The sequence below is a fragment of the Gavialis gangeticus genome, unplaced genomic scaffold (assembly GCF_001723915.1).
Source record: "Gavialis gangeticus isolate Ggan-Ray unplaced genomic scaffold, GavGan_comp1, whole genome shotgun sequence".
In the NCBI taxonomy this organism is placed as follows: domain Eukaryota; kingdom Metazoa; phylum Chordata; order Crocodylia; family Gavialidae; genus Gavialis; species Gavialis gangeticus.
Window position 1 is genome coordinate 38,243,639 of NW_017728997.1, and position 17,241 is coordinate 38,260,879.

A 17,241-nucleotide genomic window follows, 5' to 3' on the forward strand; every position below is an offset into this window, starting at 1 on the left:
CTCCTGCTTCCAAAAAAAAAAAAAGGCTGTGAAAAGTAGCCCCCTCTCCACCCTCCCCCTCTTCCAGGCCCTTCTACCTCCCCCCTACAGATAATAGAGGATGTTTTGGAACAGCCTTTTCAGGAAACATTTCCACAGCAAAATGCAGCATCATTTATAATATTTAAAGCTACATTTTTTAGAGACGACTTGGCAGGCTTCATTTGCAAAATCTGGCAGGATGCGGCCAGCTGAGATTTAGCACTAACAAACCAAGGATATGCTGACACAACAGAATGCTTTAATCATTATTGCAGCAAGCAGGACAAGATCCTCTTCTGGACTGCCAGCTCTTCCCAGTGTGAGAACCAATGGTGCCTCTTGTTTCTCCTTCCCTCCCCTACCTCTGGAGAGCACAGTTTTCTCTTGTTTCCACTGGACTGAAAGCCTTGTTGGGTAACTGTATTTAATGTATTGAGCAATGGATACTCCCCTTGGCCAAGAAACACTGGTATGAAAATGCTGCCCATTTCCAATACAGTGAGGGATCTTACAATATAGTAAGATTAAAAGAAGACTCCTTAGATTGAGTGTGTGACTCTACACAAAGTTTATTCTCATTAGCATCTGAAGCAAGCAGCCTTCATGCCCTCTCAGGAATCCCATTAGCAGACACCCAGCTGATGACTATATTCATCTAGCAGCATCTCTGTGAGTGCACCTACACATGAAATTAACATAATGCAATAAACTCCAGAGCAGTTCACACCAGAGTTAACTGCATGTGTAGATGCTGCACCTGGGACCACAGCAGTTTGATCTAGGGCAGAGAAGCCCTGGGCTGGCAGGGGGCACTGGCAGGGGTCAGCCCCAGGCTCCAGGTGGCAGTGTCAGGTAGCAGAGGGGTTGGCTGGGGCATGAGGGTTCAGAACCTGCAGAGCTGTGTGGCTAGGTGGCAGGTGTGCCCCAGTTAGCCCCTGTCACTGTCTACACATGTGTTTCAGCACAGTTACTTACTTACTATCTGCCATAAGATAGTATTGTTGGGGACATTACTATCTTATGGTGAGTTAATTAACTTACTGAGCTCTAGTACTGGTGCATGAGTAGACAGTGATGCTTTACTGAGGAGCTAATTAGTCAACTCGGCTTAAAGTTCACATATAGATGCACCCTGTTAGAAGTTTATCCCATTCCAGGAGGAAAATGGATGCTGGTAGTTTCTGATCAGAAGCACATAAGAACATAAGTGCCATACTGGGTCAGACCAATGGTGCATCTAGCCCAGAGTGTGTCTCTGACAGTGTCAGGGGCAGAAATAGATGCTATTGAAGGAGAGCATTTAACTGGATTTCTCTAGAGTGATCTATCCTGCATTCAATACACTGCCACCATTTTTGGGGTAGAAATTTCAGAGAAAACATCTCCAGCCATCTGTTCAATAGCCAATAATAGCTCTATCATTAATGAATTTAACCAGTCCCTTTCTGAAAACTGGCTATGCTATCTGCCTGCACCACCTTCTGTGACAGTGAATTCCACATTAATGCATTGCATTAAAAAGATCCTAATAAAGGTAATTATTTTTACATGGAAAATAAGTCTCAGAGGCCTGAAGACACTGGCTTGAACAAGGCCTGCAGGAGAGAACTCCAAGAATACCACCTCTATGCTCAGGAGGAGGCTCAGAGTTGTGGCTACATTCCTCATTCATTTGCTTTTGGCAAATGATTTTATACCAAGCACAGTATGAAGACCAGTTTTACACAGAAATTTTTGAGCTGAAGGCACTAGTTGTAATGCTCTATTCTCTGACGAGGGTCGAGGCTTGTTTGCAGAATGCTTTTGGATAATCCTGGAGTGCTCAACCTCTGGCCTGCAGGCCAGATGTGGTTGGTGGCGTCATGGTATTTTGCCTGTGGGGCCCTCCACTGGTCAGGAAATTTGGCGGCAGGGGAGTGGTGGCAATTAATACCACCACCCCTCCCCCACTGTCATATCCCCAAACCTCAAGTTCTGCTCAGAGGGTTGGGGCTGGGCTATGCTCCCCTCCCCTAGTGGCTGGATCAGGGCTGGGCTATACCTTCTACCCCATTATGGGGCTGGATGGGGGCCAAGCTATGCCCCCTCCCCTCTCTTACCTGGATTGGGGCCAGGTTGGAGCTATGTCAAGCCTCCTTCCCCTGAGCAGGGCTGGGTTGAGGGTGTGTCAAGCCCCCTTTGCCCTGCAAGGCCAGGTTCAGGCTGTGCTGCCCCCTGCCTACATAGCCAGATGGGGGTCCAAATGCAACCATCCAAGGAACCAGATCAAGACCACCAGCCAGATCTGGCCTGGGGACTAATAGGGCACTGCCCATGCCACCCACCAGCCAGAAAGGTTGAGGACTACTGGGGTAATCTAATGTGCTCAAATTCATATAGTTTTATCAGCTGCAAGAAAGCTGTTATAAAATAAGAAACTATAAGCTGCAACCTCACTGTGGGACCTGTGCACTGTTTCTGCCTATACCACCGACCCATCAAGTCACCCTGGAAAATCACTGCACCTTTCTGTTTTTCTCCCATCTTTATTCTGTCTTGTCTTAAACTAGACTTGATTTGGGATTTTTGCTTGCTGTGTCAATACATTGCAATGCACAATGGGCCCCTAACCTTGGTAAGGAACTCCAGTGCCTTAGATACAGATAAACAAGTATGTTTTAGACCAGATTTTGAAGGATCTATTCTGTATACTGTATATGTTGGTCTGGGCTGAATCATTATAAATACTCTGCATTTATGCAGCCCATGAATTATCAGAGCCTATCACTGGATATGCAAGGCTCATCACTATTTCTGTTGATATGGGGATCCTGGTTTTCCTGTTTAAACTTCCCAAATACTCTAATTAAAACCCCTCACATCTGCATTTTTCTGTGTTTAAAATGAAACACCACTATATATATAGGTACACACTGTTTTATTGGTATATTTACAGTCTAAAAGCAATTTGGAAGCCTACCACTGCCTCAATCATTATAATAAAATACATTCTAAGTTCCTATATATTTTGGTGTTTGATTTTGGTTTCTTTTATCATGGAAAATCAGAGCTCCCCCTGCCCCTTCACTTACTAGGATGTGGGTCCAGCTGCAGCTGTCCCCCACCCTCTGCTTAGTGGCGCTGAGCAGCTCTGATATGCCAGTGCCCTGGCCCTGCCCATGCCATTGCCCCTCAATCCCAAGCCACAGCCCCCTTGTCCTGCTGGTGCCCCCCCCACCCCTAGGTCCCAGCCTCCCAGTGTGTGAAGAAGGGGTTGGGTGTGTGGGGAAGGGGGTTTGTGGGCACAGGGGATGTGGCAGGGGAGGCAGGGAGGCAAGTGATGTAGTGGTGGGCAAGGGAAGCACATGCCCCCTGAGATTTCTGCATGTACAGTGGGGTGTGAGGTGCAGGGCTGCAGACAGGCAGGAGCAGCCCCAGGCAGGAGGCACCTCTGTGGCCCAGTGAGTGGAACCTGGGGTGGGAGGGAAGGCCATGCCACCGTGGCCTCCAAGGTACGGTGAGGTGGCAGTGTGAAGTTGTGTTCCCCCACTGCTGCTGGGCAGGCAGGGGGCATCTCACCTAGGCCATGGCAGCACGGTGCTCCCTCCCATGCCAGGTCCCACTCATTGGGCTGCGGATCCATTTCCTGCCTGGAGCTGGTCTGTCCTAGCTGTACATTTGCACCCTGTGCTGGGTGTAGAAATCTGTGGGACCATGTGTACCCCACTGCTGTATCACATGTGCCTCCCTCCACCCCACCCCCATAGACTTACCTGGAGGGAGTTGTGGGAGTTGCTCTCCACCACACTGCCTGGCTGCTGTGTGCATATGTGCATGTATGCACATTCACACGGCACCCTTTGCCCCCTGTTTCCCACTGACCCCAGCCCCAAGCAGCCACTTGTAGGCTGGAACTCTGCCAGCCTGGAAGAAGAAACCCAGTTTCCTGGGTTTTTCTCCTTTAAAGTAGAACATCTATGGTTTTCTCCTTTAAGGAGAAAGTCCACATTTTTCTGTGGCAAACAGAAAATCTGGATGTCTGCTGATGAGCAACCAGACAGACTACTAAAGTAATGCCTGCTTCATAAGCTGTCCTGGATTGGGCTGGGCTTCCCCACAAACCCTCCTGCTCCTCAGCCCTTTCATAGTATAGAAGGGGTGGGACCAGTCTCAGGACAGCTTCTAATATAGCATATGCAAAACAGTATTATGTAGAACCATTTTTTAATCTGGAGCTATTCCAGCCATAGATCACTAGTAACTACTTCTAATCAGAGAATGCAATTGAAATACGTGTTATGTATGTGTGTCATATATAACAAATTGCAGCTGAAGTCTTGGAAAACTTTCCTGACTGGTCTTGATTGTTTTTCTTTTCTTTGATATGGGATTTTTTTGGTGAATTTTAGTTGTGCCTTCAAGACAGGGAACCAGCTTTGCCTGTACCCTTCCCCAGTTTAATAGTCCTGGAGCCTTCCCCAGTTTAATATCTAGAATCTCCAAACCAACAACATGGGAAAAGTCTTATTGCCTCCAGCACAAAATCCAGGGCTTGTGATTTGTAGAGAACATAGTTGTGGCCTGGTGCAAGACAGGACATAGCAGAGGAATTCATGTTTCCTCTTGTTTCTCAAGGTCCTTGCAGCCAGAGATGTGAATATGCAGCTAGTTTTCATTTGCTGCAGGCTGTGGGGTTGGGACAGGGTTTAGTACCATGCAAAAAACTTTTTGTGTCCCAACCATTTGGAAAGACTCACAATTGAGTAGTTGAGCTAGAAGGCTTGCTTCTTGTTGTGCTTTGTTTTCTTCCTTAGGGACATTGTGATCTCTTGTTGAGATTTGATATCCTTTATGATTAAAGAGTTACTACTACCCTAATTTAAGATGTCATTCAAAGGACCGAATTTCAATAAAATGTATCTAAAGTCATGACAGTTCTTACTGCCACAAAACCTGAGCTGGTGGTGCTAACCCAAGTCAATGGCAGGTTTGTCCAGTAAGATGTACAAGATTGGGCTTGTGATACAACCACAACTTTGTAACACAAGCAGCTGGTGTCAGTTATGGGCATGCATTTTTGATAGAATTCAGTTAGGACTGCCTACAGTGCAAAAAAGATCCAATGCTAATAACTGTTTCTGGGACCAGGCATCTTACTAGCCCCCAGTACAGGTCTTAGGGGATGGCAAACTGGGCAACCACACCACACTTTATAAAAATAAAAATTAATTATGTTGAATATTTGTATTATCAATATTGTATTAAGATACTTTCATTGCATTAAGATACTTTTCATTCACAGATAGGGCAAAGTGAAATTGAAATAAAAAATGTCCGACTTACTTATAGGTCATCAAAATTAAGCCTTTAAGGGGCCCCAAATGACTCTCTTACCCAGGGCCCCAACAATGCTAAGGCCACCACTTTCATGTGTTACTGAAAGTTATTTAGGTATTTGCATAGGCAGAGTAAACTTGCTTTCAGCACTGCTATGAAACAATGATCAATGTAATCTCAATCATGCTTTCTGACACAATGGTAAAAATTCTTGTTATTTATTCTTGTATAAAATTATTGCATAAGGGAAGTGATTCTTCTGCTGTGTTGAGCACTGCTGAAGTTTCGCCTGGAGCACTGTGCCCACTTTTGGGCCCTTTGCTTCAAGAAGGATGTGGACAGTTTGGAAAGAGTCCAGAGCAACAAAAATGATCAGGGAGACAAGACCTGTGAGGAAAGACTGAAAGAGCTAGAGTTATTTAGTCTTGAGAAGACTGGTGGGTAGGGCAGGTGGGGGGAGGGGGTGGTAGGATTGATAACAATCTTCAAATACGTGCAGGGTAATTATAGAGAGGATGGAGATAGATTTTTCCTTACAGTCGTAGGGAACAGGCCTAGTAGAAACACCCTCAAGCTGCAGGGCAAATTTAGGATGGAAATTAGAAGGAATGTCTTGACTATGAGAGCGATTGAGCATAGAAACAGGCCACCTTGAGAAATTGTGGAATCACCATCCTTGGAAGTTGTCAAGGCAGGCTGGACAGACACTTGGCTGGGATGGGTTAGTCAGGGAAGATCCTGCCTTGAGCAGGGGGCAGGACTAGATGACTCTGTGAGATCCCTTCCAGCCCTGTTTTCCTGTGTCCCATCTACATTATCAATCTAGGTTATTTACAGTAGTGGTTGCTAGGAAAACTATTGGTGATGAATATTATCAGTGGAGGGTCATTTTTTTAGTATAAAGGTAGCTTTAAAATTCTAAAATAAATTTCTGACACATATCTAATGTTTGATGAGAAGGTAGGTACCGTCATGGAAAGACAGCTATCGAATGTACACAAATTGAGAATCAGTTCTTGAAAACCTAATTCAAGCAAATAATCTTTAGCAGGGGTGGATTGCGGGGGGGGTGGGGGGGTGGAGCAGCAGTGAGGTACCCTAGAGCAGCAGCAGGGAACTCTTTTTATGTCCCCAAAGCAGGTAAGAATCCCCTCCCTTACCTTGCATGCTCAGCAGCGTCTCCTTTTCTCTCCCCTTTCCCCCTCTTGCTCACTGCTGTTGCTTTCCCCAGCTGACCCTGGGTGAAGTAAAATCCAGAGCCACTACTGACCTGCTCCAGTTGGGCTCAGCCAATGATGGTGGTAGCAGATGGGGTCCCTCTCCCCGCCCAGTTCCTTTGGGTGTTCTCCACCAGCCCAGGAGCAGGCTCAGGGAAGGGGAACCTGCATACCACCACTGCTGTCTCTGACTGAGCCTGGCTTTCTGCACAGCCAGTGTTTGCAGCCCTGGCTGGAGTGGGGTAGGAGTGGCCAGAACAGTGGTGGTGGTGGTAGGTGGGCTTCTCCATCCTGTGCCCAGAACTGTAAGTAGAGAGGGCAATGGGGGGAATGTCAGGGGGGGCAAAACGCTGCTGAGGATATAGAGAAGGAGAAGGCTGAATGGGGTGGGGGTGGTTCACACATGATTCAGGGACTTTAAAATGTCCCTGGCTGCTGTTCCTGTGACAAGATCTGTGTGCCTGTGAAGGGGGGGATGCTGGGTGGGGGGTGTGAGAGGGTACAGCCACCCCCACAGCACCAGTCTCTGATCCAACACTCCCCTTTTCAAAATCCTGGATCTACCTATGGTTTTTACTCATGTGAGCAGTGCCTGCCTCCCCATTTTATGGTCCAGTTTTATATTTTCTCCCCTAAAAAAGAAAGGCAAGTTTAAACTAGGAGACAGAATAGCGATTTAATGTTTTCAGGATGCATAGAAAAGTAACAGAAGCTCATTCTCCCACATTGTGTTAGAAGATGCCACAATATGGTGGACAGATGACTATGGGGGAGCATAACATTCAAACATGGTTAAAAATGCCTTGAAAAGGAAGACACATACTTGCTGAGTGTTTTTAAGTGTTAGCTACAACATTTTTTGGTAGCTCTCCACATCAAAAAAACAAGTTGTTGATATACAGCTTGGGACACCTCACCAAAGCTCCAGAGTTTCTGAAAATTTCACAACCCATTTATAAACTACCATTAGCAAGTTTCTTATTTTTAATAAATAAAATCCCATTGAAACAAAACATATTTACAATTAGACCAAAATTGTTCATGTAATTCACGAGAAAAATGTTATTTTTGAGAAAACGCTTTTATATCTTCACTACAGTCATTTGTTCTAAATTAGTACATATCAATTGTCCATTAAATGAACATTTTCCCCTTAAGACCTATAGTTGTAGAAAAAATATTTTAGGAGGGGCTTCCTGACCATTACGTTACTGTTTAGAATCATAACCTTTTTGTGGTTTGTAATTCACATAAAAATGAACATGTTCCACTGTTTGAGAAAAACCCTGCAGATAACTATAACGATCTAGATACTGTGTGACTGTATTGCACTGATTTATTTAAAATGTGCCACTGCTAAACTGCTACTTTTCTTAAACATGCATGTCTGTAACCAAGTAAAATTAAGCTATTTGAGTAAATGTGCTTTTTGGTTACACATGTTTTCCTGTAATGAAGCCATGACCTTAATTTAATTTTCTTTGAGTTTCATCCACTGTCCTTTTCAGAAAGCGCTTTAGTTTTAAATCTGTAAGAACTTGCTCTGCAGTTATTCTTTTCACAGGAACTAATTCTGTGCTACTCACCCAACTACTAATGAAGACACTGTTGGGTAGATTGTGCAAAATATGCAGTTTCAGTTTATAATTTGTGCTACGTATCATTATTGTGGGAAATATATAGCAGGGAACCATTTAAACTAGATTTCATACCACATCTTTTAGGAGAGGATGAACTCCTTGATTATATAGGGGTTTCCCCACTTTGTTGATAGGCAGCAAACTTCAAATAGCAAATATCTTATGGAAAACTACTAAAAAAATAGAACACGCCTTTTTGAATCTTAACAACCACAAATTGGCCAATGTATAAATCCCCATCATAACTTGATACCCTGCAAGCAACCATCTGCCTCGTTTGAACTGTGCACGATTCTGTGCATGAACTGTGCAAGCTCTATCACTGCAAAACCCACTGCCATCTTGCAGTATTCCGTCTGCAGGAGGGCAGTCACATCTCAGCTGTCTGGGGTGATCTCCTTGCTAGATGAGCAGACATCAAAGCTGTGCCCACACTGATTCTGGAACTCCATTTGTGGGCTTTAAACCTTAAAGCCCAATTCAGAAGTCTAAACTGGCAAACAATTCCTAGTGGGTGTAATGCTTACACAAGTCAGAGACCCAGTAGCTTTAGAAATATTTTTAGGATTGGGCCGTGTATTCCAGGAATTTGGAACTGCTCTGATGCCTTCTTCTAGGCCATTCATTGAGTAAATTACATCAGCTTAGACTTTTTAAGGCCAGATCTGGAGCAGAGCAGATTCATACTGACTGAAGATTCAACCTGGATTTTTAATTCATAGGCAAAGAACACCCCTAGTCCACTTACACAACACCTCTGAACTCTATTCATTAGGTGTAATTACCTTTGTCACTTATAAAAAACAAAACAATACAATAAGGAATTCTCAGGGGAGTCAACTCTCTACTTTACATCTTTCCATCAGTTGCTTTTTTGGTTCCTCGCTTTCTTCCGGCCTTCAGTCTTAGGGCACAGACAGAAGTTACATTTTTCATGTGACTGGCCCCTTGAAAGGGCTCTACAGACATGCCATGACACACATGCATGGCTGCAGAGTGCTTTAAAAGTGGCCAATCACGCAACAAATTAACCTTCATCAAGTGAAGGATCAGATGAAGGCACTTCACTTTGGAGCACCTTAGGTAACTTGTGCTCCATAGGATTAATTTTTGCTGGGATCGGGGCTGGGCTGATGCAGCCCACACCTGACCCTGGGGTTGTCTGCAGGAAGGGAGAAGGGAGGTGGAGCAAGCTGCAAGCTGGGCAGGGTGGGTGGATTAGAGCCTCCCTGCTTCATGCCCCCCACCTCCTCCCTCCAGCTCAGGCCAGACAAACCCCAGCCTGCAGCTTGCTCCCCCTCCTGTCTTCCCCCTCCCTTCTTGCTGACGGCACCAGAGCTGGGTGGGAGAGGGGGCAGGACTGAGGGGGAGGGGCAATTCCTCTGCTGCCAGCAGGCTCTGTGGGCTTCTGCAGCCAAGATCAATTCCTCCCCTCCCTCCCCCATGACTCCAAAGGTCTGTTGGGTTGTGGGGGGGGCACTCTAACTCATAGCTGTTTATGTAAAGCACCATGAGATAGAGCAAGGGATGCACATCTGTCAGTGCCTTTAATTACACCAATATACCACCCTTCTTGAGCCAAACTGTTAGGCTAGGGACAGCCATTCAAAAAGCCCAAGCCTGAATTGATTCACTCTTTGCAGGTTAATCTAAGCTGCACAGCTTAAACTGATTAATAACTGGACAGACATTCTCTGTTAAACTAGGAAATGCAGATGCATGCCTGCAGTGACTCAAGCTAGAAGCTGGCGGCTGCTAGAGCGTGCCTACCAGCCGCTGCCAAAGGGGAGGGAAGAGAGACACCCTCCTAGGCTCTCATGCCTCCCTGCTTGAATGGAGGGGGTGTGGCCAGGCACCAGCGGGACACACAGGATGCTAATTACCAGCCTGGGGTGGGGAGGAGCTGCTGACAGACTGAGGAATGGGGTTAGGGAAAAAGTCCTCTCTCTGAAGCAATCATGTATTGAACATAGCAATTTGCAAAGCATACAGGAAACTACCAAAAATCTTTGCCTAAGCTAAGATTCAGCCCAATAAACACAGCATACACAACTTAGGTTAATTTAAAATGTAAACCAGGAAGACAAGAATTAGTTTTACTAATCCTGAGGGCAGAGTTACAGCCAGGCATTCAGAAAGGCTTTGTTTAGGCATATAGCTCTCTGCATTCTTTGGTGAAGCTGTCTGAAATTTCCCTTAATTACATCTCCAGCATGTGTGATGATTGTCAGGTCTTTGCCAACACTTTCTACCTCTCAGTTTGGTCCTGCAGGTCTTAGCCCTGGGCTCACAAGTGCAGGGCTTGGATCTGCACACAGAAGTCTTGCTTGCCTCTCTCCCCCCTGCCCCCCAGGATATGCTGTGAAATGAATACCCCCCACAAGTCGCAGAGACTGCAGCCAAACCCGTGGGGGGTCCGAGGGAGAGAGGGGACAGAGGGAGTCTGTCCCTGCCTGGCTGCAGGCAAGCCATGGAGGTGTGGCTGGGACTGGCAAAATGGAGCTGCGGTCCCCAGGGTTTGCCAGTGCGGAGAGGGGACAGAGGGAGGAATTTGCCTCAGGGACCATGGCAGGCCAGCATCTGGGCACACCCTGCCCCTGCACCAGCTAGAGAGCAGAGGAAAGGGGCAGAGAGCATGCTGGGATGCTGGGGCTCCTTACTATTGGCAAGTGAAAAAGTTGGAAGTGACTTCTGCTTCCCTTAGATTCATTCAGGATCACCTCCAAATGTAGTCCTTCTGGTATTCTTATATGAGATGATGGGGGTAAGACATGTGACACCATGACTAATCATATGAGCAGTGAACGTTTCTAAGTTTCTTTCTTCCCAATGCTAAATGCTAGCATCTGAATACAAAATAATGCTGCAGGAGATTACATTGCAGGTTTATGATTGTACAAACAAATCTAAGTCCTGCTTTTGTTTTATGAAATTCACCTTGTTTCTATTTAAGGTGGCATTTTGGGATGAATATGTTGTTCAATGATGAGGTAGGTATCTCATATACTGTGGAAACGTCTTGGCATGAGTTAATTGCAAAGGCTCCCTTTTCCTAAATATGATAAACAGTACATAATTTCCTGAATTCACTTTGTCCCTTTTGGTTTTACTTATGAAGGCTGAGCCAGATTCACATTCATACTAACCCTCTTTGCTCAGCTCTGGCAGTATAAAGGGGTTTTAAAATGGGCACAAATGTAATCAGGACCAACAAGCCTAACTTAAGTTTGAAGTAAAAACACTGCAGTAACCTACGGTTCAATCACTGCTGTTGTTGCTGACTTTAGATTGCAATCATACAGAACCAGATATCTTAAATGTTCCCTTAAGAAATGTTTGTGGAAAAAGACTTTTATTTTAAGTTGAAAACTTAACTGCATGTTTAACCAGCTTCACTGATGTTTTAATCATATTGGACAAACAATTTTCTTGTAGAAATAAGATAGTTAAAAATTAAGTCTGAAAATACTGTCAACAATTTCATGATATAGACATTTTAATATTAAAAGTATATTGTAAATGTATCTTTATAAACAATATGCATAAAATAGATCTACTATACTAAAGCTCTCTTTTTAAAATGCTGTTTCACAGTAATTTCTTAGATATGTAATGGTCTCTCAAAGAAATAGTGCAATTTGAAGAACGTACATTATGTCAGTGGATTAGAATGATTGGGGTCACTAATACAAGTCTTTGTAGATTTCTTGTAGGAGTGGATGAAGACTCATATCTGTCTCCGTTTTCTTTATTATTTGCAATAGCTGCACATGTTCTGTTACAATCTGTCTGAGGTCCGTCATTTTCTGTAGCAACTTTGCAAACAGCTGTGATGACTCTGGGTGATTCAGTTTTAACTGGAGCTCCAAAGCTTGCAACAAATTATCTTGTATATCTTCAATGGGTTTCACATTCAACAAACCAGGACGATCTAGAAAAAATAAGTTAGGACGGGGAGTTACTGACTGTATTAGAAATTTCAATCTAATTTGTTTATTAAAGGTTTCTCCAGCATGCTGGCCTTCTAAAAGTAGCAGCTGACAACCATGCAGCAATTTTTTTTCCGCAACAAGACCTTTTTTTAGAGCACTCACAAGGAAAAAGCAGTCTTAGAAACAGCACATCAAAGTTGCTTATGTAGAGGTATACATGCAGCCTATGGCAATGTATATTCCATCCTGGATTTCAAGTGTCTCCATGATGGGAGAGTAAGAAAGAAAGATGCTTTGAAGGATAACAGTCTTAATTGGTCATCCAACAACGAATCATTAAAATATAGGTACATGAATCTGTTTGATACCTTTTAAAAATTGCAAATGGGTTTGACTACAGCAGTTTAAAAATTGCATGGGCTCTGAAAAGCAAGCTGCCAAGTTAGAAATAACTTCAATGGAAGACACACAACCTGATAGAAAGCAAAATTTGGATCAGAGGATCTCTATTCCTCTACCTTGCTAGTTTTAAAGTTGTTAGCATTAATTATGCTATGCTAATACTTGACTTGTTTATAATCCCAATTCTTTGCTGCACTAGCTCAAGCACCAGAGGAATCTTGTGGATATTATGGCAGTGCAGGAAGGATGCTTCAGTGACATCTTCTCCTCAGGATGCTTGTACAGCTGGTGCAGGGGCTGTCTCTCTTAGGTTCATGGGAGCAAATATAGTACAACCTCAAGGTAATGAACAGTTTACAACAACCCCTATTTTAATGATCCCAAATGCAGAAACTGATTTTTCCACTATCATGATGCAGCAAACTGACTAACCCTTTAAAGTGAACAATTCCCAGGCCATACATTACACTGAGGTTGGACTGTAGGGGCATTGACAGACATGCAACTCCTTGGTCTAACTCATGGAGCTTCATAGAAAGCACCATGAATTAGACAGACCCCCTGACCCAACAGACATTCTCTGTTGGGTCGGGGGGAGAAGGGGAGTGGCAGGGAGAAGGGAAAAGTGCAGGACTGAGCTCCAATCCAGCCAAGGAGCTGCCTGCCTGCAGTTTGTCTCCCCTAGCCCTGCTGAAGGCTCTAATACACCTGCCCCCACTTCAGCTCAGGCTGGGCAAACCCCAGCCTGCAGCTCCCTCCCCCTCCTTTCTCCCTCTTCCACCCCGCAGACAGCGAAGGGGGCAGGCCTGGGTTGCATCAGTCCAGCCCTGCTTGTGTGTAGGGACTGACAGAAGTTAATGAAGGTGCTCGGCTTTGAGGCACCTTTATCTGATCCCTCATTTGGTGAGGGGTAATTTAATGCATGATTGGGCACTTTTAAAGCACTCTGCAGCCATGCACTTCCATCATGGTATGGCTGTAGAGCACTTTCAAGAGGCTGATCGCATGACAAATGCCACTTCTGTCACTGCCTTAGATTTCCTCCATGACAGGAATCCTGTGCTGGATATTTACAACCCTTTGCAGTGCTAAATCTGTGTAAAGAGTCAGACTGAAGAGGGCACTTTGGCACTTTATTTGTTTCAGGTCTACAAAGAACAAACCCTGTGCTACGTCTTAGTACTGATGCTGGTGTTCCTCTCCCTATCTTTATGCATGTGGGAATACATTTTGTTTTACTTAGTAATGGCATTCTACTGCTAGGGAATACCAGTTTATTGTTGCTTTCAGACACAGGTATCTTGATACAACTTAAAAAGAGTCTTGGGTTGTTTGATTCATGTGAAACCATTTGACAGACTCTTTAATAGGACCACCTGCTCTGTTAATTTCCCCCTCTGTGGTTCTTTTTAGGCAGTAGCCATTGTCATTTAACATGATTCCTGGCTATTTTTCTAATTTCAAGTCATATATGACTTGATTCTATAGAAGCTGAAACGTAAGGACAGTGTTTTCAAGTGCCTTCGCACTTGACAATGAGAGCTAGTGGTTTGCTAATGCTTTGGTTATAACAAGATAAACCCACTTTACAATGGTTATGACATCTTGACAATCAGAATCCAGAATATGGATAGGATACAGCACAAGTTAATAATGTAAGTAAAATTGTCTGGTCAGCAACCAGATTAATCACACGCATTGCCCAATAAAAAACAACACATACAACCTGTCTCAATGACTTCTGTATGGAGATCTTTCTAGTTTGGAGAGGAGAAGGGGCTGATTGGTACCCAGTATTCATTGCTGGTTAATTACTCTGCAAGATATGTGTCACAAGAGGCTTAGCCAATACTGGCAGTGGTTGATGAGGAATGTTATCCTGAGTAAACATTAGCTCAGCACTAGATTTGCAGGAAAAAGGGTGCTCTCTCACACTTTAGCTTTATTTATCAAGCACCACTTCCATGGGTGTAATCTGAAACCAAGATAAGTAGAACTGTGAAAAGTATGTTTGTATAATAAGTCTGCAGGGCAGCTACAGCTGTGGCACCTGAGACACGGCTTTAGCAGGGAGAATAATTGGGCTTTACTGCAGACACTTTACCCCAGACTCTACTTTATTCAATCCCTGTGTATGAGGCAAGAATGAAGCATTGGGCCCAGGTTACTCCAAGTCACCATGTGCTGGGACGTGTTAGCCTGCTATCATTGTCAGTAGTAGCCAGGCTAATTTAATATCTGACAGGGCTGATCGCAGTCCCCAGAGAAGTAGAAACCAGCTCTTTGTCCAGCATGCTGTGGCTAAGCACCCTCTTTGCCTCTGACCTACTCCTTATGCTGAGGATATGGAGAATGGTTAGTGTCGTGTCCTGAAACCAGCTCTGTACTAGAAGAGAAGAATCCCTTTGTACTGTCAAGAGCTATATACCTAAAGGAGCGTTAATCTACTGAAGAATCAGGCCTGGCCACAGTCAAAGGCTAGATCAGCAGTTCTGCAGGTACTACTCTTAAGAAAGGGTGTTCAGCTATGGTCTGTGGACCAGATCTAGCCCCCAAAGTGATAGGATCCAACCAGCAGCATAGGGGATCAGTGGTGTACAGCTTGACCTGGCACATCCCTTTACCTTCCCTGCACCCATGCCACTGATCCCCCTCCACAACCAGAGGTAAACTCTTCCTCTCTCTCCCCACTTCCCTCCAACCTCTTCCTCTAACACAGACAGACACTTCTCTTCCTCCTTACCTCCCCTATCAGGCTATGTGTATGGAGGGAGAGTGGTAGCCCACAGTGCAACTGAATTACAAGCACCTGGCCCACCACTCTAAAAGACAGGGCTCCACTACTCTGAGATCAAATCACTGGCATTCAATTACTTAAAATAGTTGCTTTGTTTCTGGGTGGTGGTGGAGACAGAGATTTCTTACAATGATCTCTCCTAAATAAGAGCAGCGTTTGTGTTATTCCCAGCTCTTCTCAGACAGATAGTTAATATGATGCAGCCAACACACATGGAGCAAAATCTGAGTTTCAAAGTTCAGGAGCATTTTGATTTGAGGTTTTGGCTCAAGCTCATTTCTAGCTTTCACATCTCTATATTGGATAGCAGGATTACAATCCCAAAATCATAATGCAAAGGAAACTGGGACTCCAACTTAATCCATAAATATTCTTTATATTTAAAGTCTGGATTTATTTAAATAAGCAAATGAAATTTGCCAACACTACACATATGGGAGGTATTTTCAATACAAAGGTAGATGGAAATAGCACACAAAAGGAACTGGACAACCTTGAGTCCTGGAATCACTGAGATAGAGTGACATTTTATACTACTAGAAGGTCATGCACGCCGTAGAAATCTCAAGAGAAGGAGAGACTAAGGTGTATTAATCCATCACAGGATGGCTATGAACCACCAGTGTCATGAAGAGGCAAATTCAGTCCTAACACACTAAAAGACAATGTTTTGAGAAGGCACAGAAACAAATGCAGTGGCACTCTGTCAGAGGAGTGAGGTTTGGAAACAGCCTTCCAATAGGATGTAGGGCACACAACCCAACTGCTTTTGAGATGAACTTCAAAACTTTATGACTGCATTTATATGACCTAGTTGCCTGAGACAGCGTGGGACCCCATGGCCTTGGAGGTCCATTGCAGCTCTCTGTTGCTAGTTATTAACACTCACAGGGTTGCCAGAGGTCACTAATGCATACAAGTCTATTTGTAATACTATACTTTTATGGCCCCAAAATCTGGCAGTGTGAGAAAACTGCAATCAGAAAAACGATATGTAAGCAAACAATTCCTTCTTACTGGTTTTCTAGAGGGCTTTGACAATAATTTCAAAATATTTTTTAAACTATCTAGAGGACTGGGACAACTTACGGAGACTGGTTTTTAGACTATCTGGGACTGTTAAAGGTGGTGTAATATTCATCTGATATCCAACCTATCCTTCAGAAAACTCCCAACTCTTAATATTTCAAGGCTTTTGGAATGCAATAGCTTTAAACATCGCTGTGGGCTGCAGATGAACTCTGAACTAACAGAGTATGACTCAGTGTACAATAATATAAAAGCCAAACAAGCACAAAGACTTCACCCTTTATTTCCTTTGAGATTATCCTCCATTTCCCGTTTCTCTTAATGGTGGGAATTTGTAGGGTGAGTTTTTCAGACTGAAATCCACATCAAGACAAGCAAATATGATTCTTAAACCTGACTTTCAGGGTCCCTGAAACAAACTCAGAATGTCTGCATTTAGGGTAGCATTTTCCAAAGAGCGTAAAGGAATGAAGACACCCAAATTCAACTGAAATTCAGTCAGAGTTCAGGTCCTGACTTTGACAGGCTCCTCACAGGGTATTTGATAGGAAGGAGGACACCAACACAAGATGCTCCAGGCAGAGCAGGCCCCGTGGAAGAAGACACAAAAGTGGGAGGGAAATATGAAGGTGAAGATTACCTGGGAGCCTTTCATGAGCAGAAAATGAGAGTGGGATTAGAGATAAATGAAAAGCAAATTGTGGATAGGAGCTTTGAAACTGAAAAAAAAAAGAACAGAGTGAGAGGAAGCCAGCAAAGGGAACCGATAACAGGAGTGACAGGACAGAAGAATTTTGGAAGTGGCATTTTTAAAGACTTCACTGAGGAGATATTTGGTGACAGGAGGCCAAGGAGGAATAGGTGGCAACTGCTGAAGTGAGAAATGA

The 17,241-nt window shown here is 44.1% G+C and overlaps 1 protein-coding gene and 1 long non-coding RNA gene across 2 annotated transcripts in view; one reads left to right on the top strand and one right to left on the bottom strand.

Moving 5' to 3' along the window:
* Positions 1-7,100: 7,100 nt before the first annotated feature.
* On the top strand, positions 7,101-8,132 carry LOC109289148. The gene is made up of 2 exons (XR_002095311.1): positions 7,101-7,791; positions 7,834-8,132. It is a non-coding gene; the product is annotated as an uncharacterized LOC109289148 (long non-coding RNA).
* A 2,984-nt stretch (positions 8,133-11,116) lies between these two features.
* The window catches only part of PPARG (peroxisome proliferator activated receptor gamma), a 74,952-nt gene continuing 68,827 nt past the window's right edge, over positions 11,117-17,241 (bottom strand). Inside the window, exon 6 of the mRNA XM_019505083.1 lies at positions 11,117-12,125. Coding sequence (XP_019360628.1) covers positions 11,878-12,125 — 248 coding nt within the window. The 3' untranslated portion in view covers positions 11,117-11,877. The remainder of the gene's footprint in view (positions 12,126-17,241) is intronic.